This window comes from Netta rufina, assembly GCF_964035555.1.
Source record: "Netta rufina genome assembly, chromosome: 3".
In the NCBI taxonomy this organism is placed as follows: domain Eukaryota; kingdom Metazoa; phylum Chordata; class Aves; order Anseriformes; family Anatidae; genus Netta; species Netta rufina.
This window is the reverse complement of record NC_140125.1, coordinates 118,504,215-118,516,840: the sequence shown is the minus strand read 5'-3', so window position 1 is coordinate 118,516,840 and position 12,626 is coordinate 118,504,215. Positions and strand designations below refer to the sequence as shown.

Below are 12,626 nucleotides of genomic sequence, written 5' to 3'. Positions count from 1 at the left end.
AAAATACCGAATGTGAAGTTGCTGTGTCTGCTTCAGAAAGTCCTTCAGCTGTAGAGCATGCAGATCTGTGAGAGAATTGCAGGGAAGCAACTGCTGTTAAAGTCCAAATGAAATGAGCTATGGTGATCTTCATTTGATTTCCTGTGGATGTTTTTATGTTCTTAATTCAGCTCACTGAATACGAGCAGTAGCTGCCTACCCACAGCAAGGAGTGGATGAGGACTCACAGAGCCTTGCCAACTACCTACCCTTTCTAAAAATCCTAGTTTACAGGCTATTTATTATAAGCAGAGCACTGAAGCATAGGGAATCTAAGTGCAGTAATTGCACTTTCCTGATTTTAATACTTCAATAATTTGCCAAGAATGGTCCCTTTCCGTTGGCTGGATCCACTTGATTGCTACTCATACAATGGAGTCATTTCTTATCGTGTTGTGTTTCAAAAATGGTTAGTGCTTGAGTCATGTTTACCCTCAAATGCTCTCCTTTCAGCACTACTTACTGTGTTTGAAGGTGTTCCTGAAGGCAAACAAGCCTCCTCCTTTGACCTGGATTTCACATTTAGACATATCTTTTTGAAATGTCACCTATGTTTTTTGAAGTCTGCCGTAACCCAGTGTTTCCTAGATTACAGTTTTTCCATTTTACCTAATTTCTGCCCATGAACAGGTTTTAAACTCTTCACACTGGGAAAAAAGGGAGATGAAAAAAAGCTTTTTGCTTTTTCATCTTCCTTCATGTAGACAAGCAAATGTCTAGTACTTTATTTATTCCTCAAGTCTTGACATCAGTATTCTGCTATTAATTACCACACAATTACCACACAATTACCTGGAGAACCTTTCCCTTTTATCTTCATGATTGCATTTCTATTTATTTATTTATTTATTTATTTAAAAAAAATATATATATATATATATGTATATTTTGAATACTCAAAAGCCTTTCTGTCGTTTAAACTCTGAAAAATAAACCTGCTTTTGAACCTCTGTACAAATTCCTTCTTGGGAGAAGAATTTTCCATCAGTATACTGATTATTTAATGGTCTTATTCCATTAAATACCTTATTATTGGTCTTATTCCAAGTATATACATTTTGTAGAACTCACCGATTTGCTGCACCTTTGTCAGCAGCTGTTCAATCACAAGGTTTTCTTTTGGGTTTACAGCAAAATACTTAGGTAGCTACTCCTTCCTTTCACCCAGAGGTAGCATAAACAGTAGCATTCATCCTGTCCAAGCAGTTGAGAAACAGGTAACGCAATCACAAAGAGAAGTTTCTTCACCGTTTCTTGAATTAGTTCCATCCTTTTGACAGCCAGACAGGCTTTGTGACATTCTTACCTCGCAGACAAATCAGAAGATGTTTTGTGGTTAGAAATATTATTTTGGGTCGCGTTTGCAAGGGGGCAACCCTAGGGCAAGGTGGAGCCCTGCCATGCTGGATCTCCTTGCCTCAGGCTTTGCACTGCCTGGTGATGATGCCCTTGCAGGGTGGCTGGTGTTTTCCTCTTGTACCTTCCAGAGCAGTGCCCATCCTTATTTTCATTTCATAAACAAGGCCTCTGCCAGCACCACCGGGTTGTGGCATAGCTTGGTTGGTGACCACATGCATTTGTGCCTCCCCAGTGTCTCCTTACAGTATTACAGTACGTTGGAGCTGGGAAGGGACCCTGGGTGCCTCTATCCCCTCTTGGGGCAGCCTGTGCCAGGGCTCCGGCACCCCTGGCCCCAGCAGTGCTGCCTGAGGGGCAGGGGGAGCCGCCGGGGCTCCAGGCTGGGCCCGGGGCCTCTGGGCCTGGCCCTGGGCACCGCTGAGCAGAGCCCGGCTCCGGCCTCTCCGCACCTCCCTGCGGGTACTGACGGCCATGGGGGAGCTCCCCCGGAGCCTCCTCTGCTCCAGGCCCAGCAGCCCCAGCTCTCGCAGCCACCCCTAAGAGGAGAAATCCTCCAGTTTTTCACTGGACTATCCCACCTCTCCTGCCTGTCCAGGTCCCTCTGGATGGCAGCATGTCTCTCTGGCATATACCCACGTTTCCCCCCAGTTTTGTGTCATTTGCAGCCTTGCTGAGGGTGCGCTGTGCCCCATCATCCAAACTATTACTAAAGGTGTTAAACAGGACAGGACCCAGCACCGATACCCCCGTCCTGTCCCTACAGACCCTCCCCGCCTCTCCTGCAGCCCCTTAAGGCACTGGCACACTGCTATCTTGCACCACCCCACACCCCCGTTCAAGCCCTATTGCCGAGCCCCCGATCCCTAATGAAGCAGCGCCCTTTCCAGGCCATGACGTCACGCCCAAATGTGTGACGTCACTCCCAAATTCTCCTCCCCATGACGTTGGGCTTCAGCTCCTCCTCTCCCACCTCCCCTTTCCCCACCTCCCCCTTTCAGCCTTTGGGGGAACGGCGGCAGGCAAGAGGCAGCGGGGGCTGGCGGCAGCAGGAGCTCGGTGGGTGAGAGTGGTCCTGGTCCTGGTCCTGGTCCTGATCCTGATCCTAATCCTAATCCTGGTCCTGATCCTGTTCCAGATCCTGATCCTGGTCCCGGTCCGCATGAATGACTCCCTTTATTTTGGGAGCCCTTTTGGGGCTGCCAGGGGACCAGGAGCAGCAGGGTGGTGGTGCGGGGCTGGGGGTGCGGTGCTCCCCTCTTCTCCTTCCCCCCCTTTCATTTTATTTTAGCCCTCCCTTGTCCGATGTGACCCAGCAGCGCTTCAGGCTTTAACACTTTTTGCTCTTTTTTAGCCCAGTTGCAGGAGGGACACCGCTTTACCGGGGATGTGCTGTGAGCTTGCGGGTTTCATCATCCATATAACTCACACTGGCCTCTTTGTTTCATCCTAAAGGCCGGGTATAAAGCAGGTTTTATCCACCCCGAGAGCACCGCGCTTTTCAGTCATTTACATAATCTGGCTTTATTTGTGGTGCTGAGGCCAGATTTGTGGCTGGCAGCCTTCCTTCACAGGGCTCCGGCGTTGTCCCCTCTGAAAATTGAGCCGTGGCGGCCGTGCGTGTGCCTCAAGGTTATTTTAACGTAGCTCGGCCAACAGCTGTCTGCCGCAGCCCGTGTGCGAGCCAGAGATAACAGGAGCAGGGTGCAGCCCGGCCACGCTCCTCTCTGCCCGTACCAGGGGACACGAGGAGGGAGCAGGGTCTGGCAGCCCCCCTTGGGGCTCTCCGACTTGCAGAAAAGACCAAGAGGGGATGAATGATGGCTTTCTGGCCGTGCAGGCTGCTTTAAGGGGTATTTGAGCTGAGAGTGTCCCCTGCTTGTTGCAGGGCGAGCATTCCCAGCGTGATCCAGTGGATTTTCCAGTTGGCAGTGCCTGGGCACCAGTGAGTAAGGCTTTCCTGCGGAGTGACGTGTGCTTCATCTTCTGAACACCCGAGGCTGGCAGTGTTTTTCCACTCGAGCTCTTCTTGATACAGTTGGAAAGAAAAAAAAAAAAAAAGGAGAGGAGCTTTCAAGTGCATAAGCCCTTCTTCAGCTCTTGAGGCAGAAACCGTGTGTTGCGGAACCAAAGGGGGCTGAGAGCAATAGCGTGGAGCTCAGCGTGTCAGTGCAGGCCGTATGCGTGAGGCTGTTTTGAAAAAACTGGTGGCTGGGAATCCGTGAGATCCCATGCTCTGGGAAGTATCACAGCTTTCTTTGAAAGAGGCAGCTTTGGGACTTCTGTGGCTAGCTTTGTGTAGAAGCATCCTGCAGTGTCTCAGCAGAGGTGCAGCCCCCAGGAGCACTGCGGGAGGTTTTGTTTTGGGGTCTGACCCTTCTCCCTTTCCCGTGTTCTCCGAAACTTTCTATTAATGGGATTTTCCAGAACAAGCTCCTGAGTTTCTTATCGTTCTTATCGGTGTAATGTTCTATTAATAACTAATACACAAGAAACTATGAGCTCCTATAAACATGTTTTTGTGTTTTATATGAGCAACAGGTGCTTGCCACTTGTGTAACACTTCTGAAAGCTAATGATGGGACAGCAGCTGGCAGATAACTTGTTAAATGTTATTTTTTTAAGATGTGCCATTTTTTCATTTTTTCCCTCTTTTCCCTCTCCCTGTACTTTAATCTTCTTATAAACCGTAGAAATTTCCTGCTATCCAAGGGAGAATGATTCTTGCTTTATATTTGAACATGTGTTGGTTTTGTACTAATCCCTTGCATTGCAACTAATTAGTTTAAAACCCGTCCTTCAGTTATGACCCTTGAATGTTCCTGTTAGCTAATGGACCTGGCTGCATAGCTTCAGAGACCTCTACCTATCACAAAGTTACAGACATTTCAAAATAAAGCAAATGTGAACAAAGTGATATCCCTGGCTGCTGCTGCTCTCACGCACACACTTTTTTTTTTTTTTTTTTTTAAGGTGTGGGACAACTCCTACTTTCTGTCACATTTTGATTGGCTTTCCAAAGAGGCAGTGTCCTATAAATTGCCATTTCCAGTTTGCTTCTGTCCTATTGCCAGCTGAGGGACAGGTGAGTACAGAAGAGAAAAATAGTCTAGGGTGTATTTCATAATCCTTAAAATTAGTGGTGGTTGTTAATTTGAATTAGCAGGCTGGGGGAAATAACAGCCATGTTTCAGGATAAAGCTTCCTCACTTAATTTAGAAAACAAGAGAGTTGATTTTTATTATCAATTTCAGTCAGTGAGTAAAATCAGCGACTGAAAAGTTAGAAAGTAATACAGGGATTGGTGGGGGTTGGATATGTATATATGTATATGTAGAGAGAGATTTTTCTCCAGTTCCTAAATGTACAAAAATATTTCACTTTGGGACAGGAAGAAAAAGAAACCTACCCTCAAAATCAAAATTTTCACATCGGTTAAATTAATGCTTTTATGTTCAGTGCTGGTAACAACTTCTTGAAGTTATTTAAAATGAGAGATGTTGATCTAGCAGAATGGGACTTTCTGTCCAACTTGCTGTTGAAAGGCAATGAGCTTTATCTTATGGTTGATTTGGGGAAGTGCTTTAAGGGATATTGCTAATTTCCTTATATACCTGTGCATTTACTGACAATTTTTGGAATTTAGTTATACAATTTTCCTATCTGAAACAGCAAGAAGTGCATGTCGTAGGTGGTGTTTTTGCATTCAGTTGTAGTGCTTGGTAAACCAAGGGTTTTTCAGTGTCTGGTATGAAATGTTTACGGTTCTTTTGAGTCAGCCTAGACTTGCAAGTAAATTCTTAGCGTAAGACTGCGTGTTTATTCCACAAGTGAATTTGGAGAAACCAGTCCAGTGAGTGGGAAACCAACTTGATCCTAGCATGGCATTTTTATAACTTTAATTTGTGCACTGTGCATCTAGAGCTCCGAATGTAAAATGCCTTTGGAGGTCCTGCGAGGGGAAACTTTGGGAAACAGATCATAGGAGGCTCCCGTAGTACTGTAAGGATTTTCATATCCCATTCTGAAACAAGAAGGGATTATCATGGCTCTTTAAAGTGCTGGTGCTGCCAGTTTTCTTACGTTGGTTTCCTAGGGAGAAATATGTCCTATGTGTTGTCTGGATATGCTTGCCTGCTGTCTTCCTCCCCTTCTACACCTCCCTGCGGGTATTGATGGCCATGGGGGAGCTCCCCCGGAGCCTCCTCTGCTCCAGTCCCAGCACCCAGCTCTCGCATCCTCTCCTCACAACACGGGGGCTCCAGGACCAGCAGCACCCTGGGGGTCCCAGGCTGGGCTCTCCCTGCTGTGCCCAGGTCTCTCGGTGCTGGGTTGGTGTATCAGCAGGAATTAAAATGCTGTGCAAAGCCCAGAGGGGGTTAGAGCAGTTGCCTCTAGCACCGTGACAGGAGAGATACGGCTGTGACAGATCAAACCTATCGTCAGGGAGCCTGATAAATGGGTTTGTGGCCGTGAGGTGCAGCAGAGGCACGGTGAATTCATCAGGGCACTAACTGACCCCGCTTCTCAATGCAATAAACAAGTGAACCAACACATCTCAAAAGGAGGATGAAACAAAGAAGATGCACTTCAGAATAAATCTCTTTCTGTTTTAATGTGCAAATGTGAATTTTTAATCATGCACCGTTCTAGCAGGTTTTATTAACCCTGCAATAGGTGGTTTAGCAGGTCTTCTGTATTTAAATAGCAGGGCTCCTTAAAGTATCGGAAAATTTCTGCTTTCTGTGTTGCCTTAAGTGAAAGGAACAGCCATGTTAATTAGCTGTTTGCTTTTCTACGTGTGTTATAAATTGGTGCTGCTGGAATTCATCTGCATCAGCTAGCTGCCCTAACTTCTTGTGGCCTTCCTTCTCCCCATTTCTCTTACTTATAATGTATGCAACAAGAACACGTGAGAAAGGAACTGACAGCATAATCTCAGTTTTAAATGTAAGCTATTTTTAAAAGGTGTCCTCATCTTGGAGTTTGTTCGTTGTATCACTCTGGGGAAGATGGCTAAAAATCTGAGGGGAGGTAAGGAAGAATTTTGGTGACCGTGCCTTAAGAACTATATTTGAAGGAAGGAAAATATAACCTCACAAAAGGCCGGTTGCATGTGCAATTTATTTGCTGGCAATTTTCCAGCAAATTTTTCTTCATTTCCGTTCCCATTAGGAAAAATCTGGGGAGACAAAAAACCTAACTTGTGAATAGCTCAGGATAATATAGGGATCCTTTCACAGTGTGTTATTATGAATCATGGCTTTTTTTTTTGTGAAGCAATTAGGAACTAGTCCTGAGTAAACACAACACAGCTTCTCCTTTGCTTTCCTGGTGCTGTCCATCATGCATGTTAGGTTTGAGCAGAGCAGTGCTCTCTAAAGAGACTTTTGCCACTGTTGGTTTGAGCGAGTCCTGCTGATGCAATGCTAAGGTTAGCTTATTTGTGGCAGTTTACAAAGCTTTCGCTCACAGATACCTGCAGTGAAGCTGTGTAATCAGTAGGTGAACTTCTTGAATTTTGCCTTTGCTGTCAGCTGTGTTTGAATCACAGTTTCTAGTGTAAAAGGTTTAAACTTGGGCTGTGTTCTCACTGTTCATTATATTGGACCCTGGGCTGGGGCTGTGGATATTTTCCTGTGCTCTCCCTGTTGAATACATTATCATCTATTCATTCACAGGCTGCTTCTAGCAGACGTGGCTCTCAGCTGGCACATCAGCTCGGATTTGTATTGCATCAGACCTCTTTTAAACTCTTCAGAGTATTCTTAGGGAGTATTTAAAACGTTCAGTGTGGTTGAGTCACTTACGACTAATACCTTCTCTTGTTCTCACAGCGTAATTGAAGAAGGAAGATGCCAATTGTCAAAACCGTGAGCAGAGCTGTCAGCCAGCTGCTACAAAGCTCTGGTTGTGGGTGTGGGATTTCCATCGTGCCAGTGCGATGCATCGGCGTCTCGCCCCGCCAGGTGGCCTCTGATGCTAGCTTTCACTCCGTTTCGTTTTCGGAGTCTGATCATCCCCGGGTGCTAATTACAGGTCAGCATTCCTATCATAACTGTATTCCTTCTCCAGCTTCTCAGTCGAGTTCCACGCTCCCCTCCTCCCTCTCCAGTGAGCAGAATAACAGAAGCAAAAACACTTTGACAAAAAAAAAAAAATTCAAACAAAATAAGCTGGACTTGTGGTCTTTCCTGTATGGCGCTAGAGTCATTGCCCCATGAGGACTTGCTTTCTATTTTTATTTCAGAAATCTGCTAAAACCAGTTCATTGGGTTTTCACTGAGGACAGGTTAAAGCTTTTTGACTCTGAGAAGAGAAATAGTACTCATTTCTGATACAACTCATATAATACTTCAATACTATGTTCTGATACCACCTCTCCTCTGATTTTTTTCTCCTGTTTTAGGTGGTCTTGGCCAGCTTGGAGTGGGACTCGCTAAGCTTCTGAGGTATGTCCTGATTCATTGACTTGCTGTTAGTGAGGAGCTCAAGCTTTAGCCACAACTTTTAGAAGCAAAAATTTTCAGGAAAGCTGTTTTTAAAACAATCCTGATGATGATTGCAGAGTTTTTTTCCTCTTGTTTTGATAAACAGCTTTATACTTTTGCTCTTTTTATTTTTTACTCCTGTGCTTGTTTTATGTTCACTGACGTACTTTCTGTGTGTACATTGGTCACAGCTCCAAAAATAACATAATTTTGTCTAGGTGGCTAGCCACTGGGTTCAGTTTGTTTCCAGTTAAATAGAAGCATTCAGAATTTGAATCCTCAGAGGGCGCTCAGCCAAATAAGGCTGCATTTCCATGCTCAAGAAAGATAAAATTTGGGGTTTTATGCAGGTACCATGGGAGAGGAAAAAGTACAAACGTCCACTTGAAAAAGTGCATAGTCCTCTGCGAATTGCCCAGCTGTTGGGCTTTGCAACTGCTGACTTTTCTCTCTCTGAGAATTTCAGTTATGTAACTTCAGGAATAAGGCGCCCTATTTAGTACAGTGCAAATAAAAACAAAACTTCCAAGACCTTGTACCCTAATATTTTATAATTTGGTGAAAGATGAACTGATGCAGCAAAAGCAGTAAATCAATAAATGTAAAATGCTCCAAGATCTCTTCCTTGTCTATATCGTGGTTTATATGTACATCCACTCAGCTCCAGAGTCACTTGTATGCAGACAGTGTTTGTTGCAGAGGATTTGGACTATGATCAAAAGTGAGCAAACTTGCTGTATTCAACACCAATGTTATAGATTGAACGATTTCAGTCATTTCTATGAAATCGTGCAAATAATGGAAGGCTGGAATGTACTCCAGTTCAGTCAGTCTTGCTCTCCAAGACAGCCTTGTGCTGATTAGAGCAGTACAAGTCAGCGATTACTTATCAGCTGTATTTACCTTACTGATATAAAAATAGCTGCGGTTACAGCAAGCCCCGTGGCGTATGCTTTTTGGTGTCTGTAGGGGACTAGATTCTCAGGGTAAAACTTGTGGTGAGAAGAGGGTAGGAAAGAGTTTTTTTCTCAACTGCTTTTCATTATCTTAAAGACTTACGTATCCAGATGCAGTCTTTCAGTAAAAGGACTACAAGGAGTAGTTTACTCATTTTCAAAGATGTTATATTGACACTGAAGAGAACATTTTTATTTTTTTTTTTAAATAGAATAACTGATTTCCTTGTGGAAATTATTATTCTTCTGATATTGCTCTTGGTGAACAAAATAACAAAATAGCAACTCATAAACTATCACAAAGACTGTGGACTCACTGTACCATGTGGGTATTTTTATACAGGAAACAATTTGGAAAGAACAATGTGATCTTGTCTGACATTAGAAAGCCTGCGGATCATGTTTTTCATAGTGGTAAGTGACTGGGGGAACATATGGAAAAAACCCTTGACTTTACCTCTGATGTTGATAAACCGATTACCAAAGTCTAAATGAAGAGTGAATGGAACTGTACAAACTGTTTCTTGAAACTTCTGGATAGTGCCTTCCTGGTTTGAAGTCTTGCCCTGATACTGATTTCATATGTCAGTTATTCCCTTTTTTCTAAATATTTTTGGCTGCATTTTTCACTGTCTCTTTGCCACTTTCTTGACCAAAGCACTCAAATCAATTAGCTTTCGTGTTCCTGCTGTAAAAAGAGATGTGTATTATTTTGGAGGTTGGAAATTAAAATGTGCTCTTTTTTCCAAGCCGAGGCAATTTAGATGACAAAATGCATGTAGAATAGTTTGGATTCTTATATTTTCATTAGAAACTTGAATAAGTTTTTCTTCATCATTGTTTAATGATGTACATAGATATCTGAATTATACATGTATATTAGATGTTCCTTTTTCTCATGCCATTGATGGGATAAAACAGGAGTTCTTGGATCAATGTGGTGTTGAGGCAAAGGAAGCAGTTTACCCTACTCTTCCTAGTTACCTACTAATCATTAGGCCAGTGCTGTTTTTTGCTGTACAGTCAAATTTTGAGCAGAAGAATGGGCAAGAATCAGCAATCTATGAGTATAATGTAGAACTTTTCTCTTTTTGTTCTTCTTGTCATTCAATTTCCTTCTATTTCCATTTCTTTCAGGCCCTTTTATCTACTCAGACATCTTGGACTACAAGAATCTGCGTGAGATAGTGGTGAACAATCGCATAACTTGGCTGTTCCACTATAGCGCTCTGCTCAGTGCTGTGGGAGAAGCAAATGTCCCTCTAGCCAGAGCTGTAAATATTACTGGTATGTGACAAGGTTTCAATTTTGTGATTCCTACAGACGTTTGAGAAAGTGCAGTGGATGTTCTGATAAATCCTGTTATTGTTCCAGGTTTACACAATGTTCTGGATATTGCAGCCGAGCACAATTTGCGACTCTTTGTTCCAAGCACTATTGGAGCCTTTGGGCCCACCTCTCCTCGAGATCCAACTCCTGATCTCTGCATTCAGAGGCCAAGGACGATCTATGGCGTCTCCAAGGTTCACGCTGAGCTCATGGGAGAAGTAAGAATTTTTTCTTCCTTTCATGAAAGTTCAGTGAGAACTTCAATGATTCTGGAAGATTTCTCATTGTAGTAGTTTTCCGCCCTTTCTTTCCTTCCTTTTAGGCTTTGGTATTCTATTCTAGTCTGTCATGGTTTGTTATGTTATGAAAACAAAAACCCTCTCCAAAGTCAAAGCCAGAAACTGTACATACACAACTTCTCTCTTGGCTTTATATTTTTTCTAGAAGCACGAAATCCTTAAAGCTGTTATTTTACACACAATTTCTTCGCATCTTAATTTTAAGAAGGACGGTGGCAGGTCTGAAGACTGTATTAACTTGAAATGTCTCAAACATGGGAATTACTGCTTTCTGCACACTAGATCTAGACCTTATGTTAAAAGTCAGTCCATATCTACTGATGTGGATGAAAACTAGAAAAGGAAGAGCAGAAAGATCAGCTACCTGATACAGAATGCAGACTGATCAGTAATTCCTTGCCTTCCTTCCCTGCCATGGGAAGATTACAGAATGAAGGTTCATCCTGTAGGAGATTGTTGTGGAAGCAGTGAGTTGTTTGGCCCAGTCTTTTTGTGTAAAAGTGTTTCTCTCCTCCCTCCCTAGTACTACCATTACCGATACGGCCTAGACTTCCGCTGCCTGAGGTACCCTGGAATTATCTCTGCTGACTCTCAGCCCGGAGGGGGAACAACTGGTAAGCAGCTTGTGTGTATTTCTCAGTGTTGCAGGCAAGGACAGCAAAAATGTAAGCCAATGCAGTCATTTTTAACCAGTTTGTAGAATTTAATCTGCAACGGAGTAGAACAACAGTGTAGAGATCCTGTTTGGACTGATGGTTATGACACTACTTTTGTCTACTGCAATGTAGGGTGTACTTTGTAGTCTTTGTTTTTAAATGCTATCCAACGGAGTTTGGCTTAGTTATGCTCATTGAGACCATTTCCTTTAAAAATATTTCCAATTCTGCTGTCTTGCTGCAATGTGTAAATGCCACAATGTCATCGGGATGGTTTGGGATGGCTTCTTTTACTCCTGCTGTGTGATATAAATTATACACAGTTCTACTGCTAGGAGTTCCCCTCCTAGACAGGAGATTTTGGAGGTGATCTGAGGAGTGTTGACGGTCTTGAAGTGAACAATGGATTGAGGCAGACGAGCACACACATCCATTGCACTTTTCCACAGATTACGCTGTCCAGATTTTCCATGATGCCATAAAGACTGGCAAATTTCAGTGCAACCTAAAGCCAGACACCCGTCTCCCTATGATGTATATTGATGACTGCCTGAAAGCAACTCTAGAGGTCATGGAGGCCCCCGCAGAGGCGCTGACCATGAGGACGTACAACATCAGTGCCATGAGCTTCACCCCTGAAGAGCTGGCACAAGAGGTGCAGAAGCACGTTCCTGAGCTTCAGGTGACCTACAACGTGGATGAAGTCAGGCAGGCCATAGGTGAGTATCACCTTTTTGGCAGTGGGTAAGTGAAAACTTCATATTTCTGTATGTCAAGGACAAAACAATGTTTTCTTTTTAGACACTTAAAAATCGCTGCTGTACAGCTCAAGTCTTATAGTCTGAAATTCATCTTTCCTAATTCAAATGGACAGTGATGATAACACCTTGTAGTTTGAAGGGATTTTTCCTAAGCCTCATGCTCCTTGTTTCTCTTTCTTTTCACTGCAGCTGACAGCTGGCCAATGAACTTTGATGACAGCAATGCCCGGAGGGACTGGGGATGGAAACATGATTATGACCTCCCTGAGTTGGTGTCTACGATGTTTAGCTTCCTTGGGTCTGATTCCAGGATTGCTCAAGCTAACTGAAATATTTTGTCAGGTGTTTCCAGATTTCCACAGAGGACCAGGAAGAAATGGCTAAATTAGTTTATAATTTATGAGTCCTAGAGCATGCCAATTATTAGTTTCATAAGTAGCAATGGAGTTGGGCAGAAACATACTGTAGCTCTAATGTCCTAGTAGATAAATGACACCATTAGGTGCTGTCTCCAAGCACAGCGCCTATGACAAACACATAATTCTTGAACTTTCACTCTTAAGCAACTGGGAACAAAAACCACCTACTCTTGGCTGATGAATCTCCAATCATTCTTGCTGCCTGGCTCTTATCTGGCAAACAGCGTGGGGCGATCCTGTCAGTCCTGGGGTTTCAGTCAGATCCCACAGAGTTAATGATATGTTTTTCATTTCCCTAGTGGAGGTTATTAGATCGTAGT

General features: G+C 43.6%; 1 protein-coding gene across 1 annotated transcript; it reads left to right on the top strand.

Moving 5' to 3' along the window:
* Positions 1–7,250: 7,250 nt before the first annotated feature.
* Positions 7,251–12,216, top strand: LOC311207990 (L-threonine 3-dehydrogenase, mitochondrial; the record flags this gene model as incomplete). Its single annotated transcript, XM_084284408.1, has 8 exons — positions 7,251–7,434; positions 7,805–7,847; positions 9,186–9,256; positions 9,980–10,129; positions 10,217–10,389; positions 10,994–11,084; positions 11,576–11,845; positions 12,077–12,216. The coding sequence occupies 8 exons, from the start codon at positions 7,251–7,253 to the stop codon at positions 12,214–12,216; spliced, it is 1,122 nt and encodes a 373-aa protein (XP_084140534.1).
* Positions 12,217–12,626: the final 410 nt, after the last annotated feature.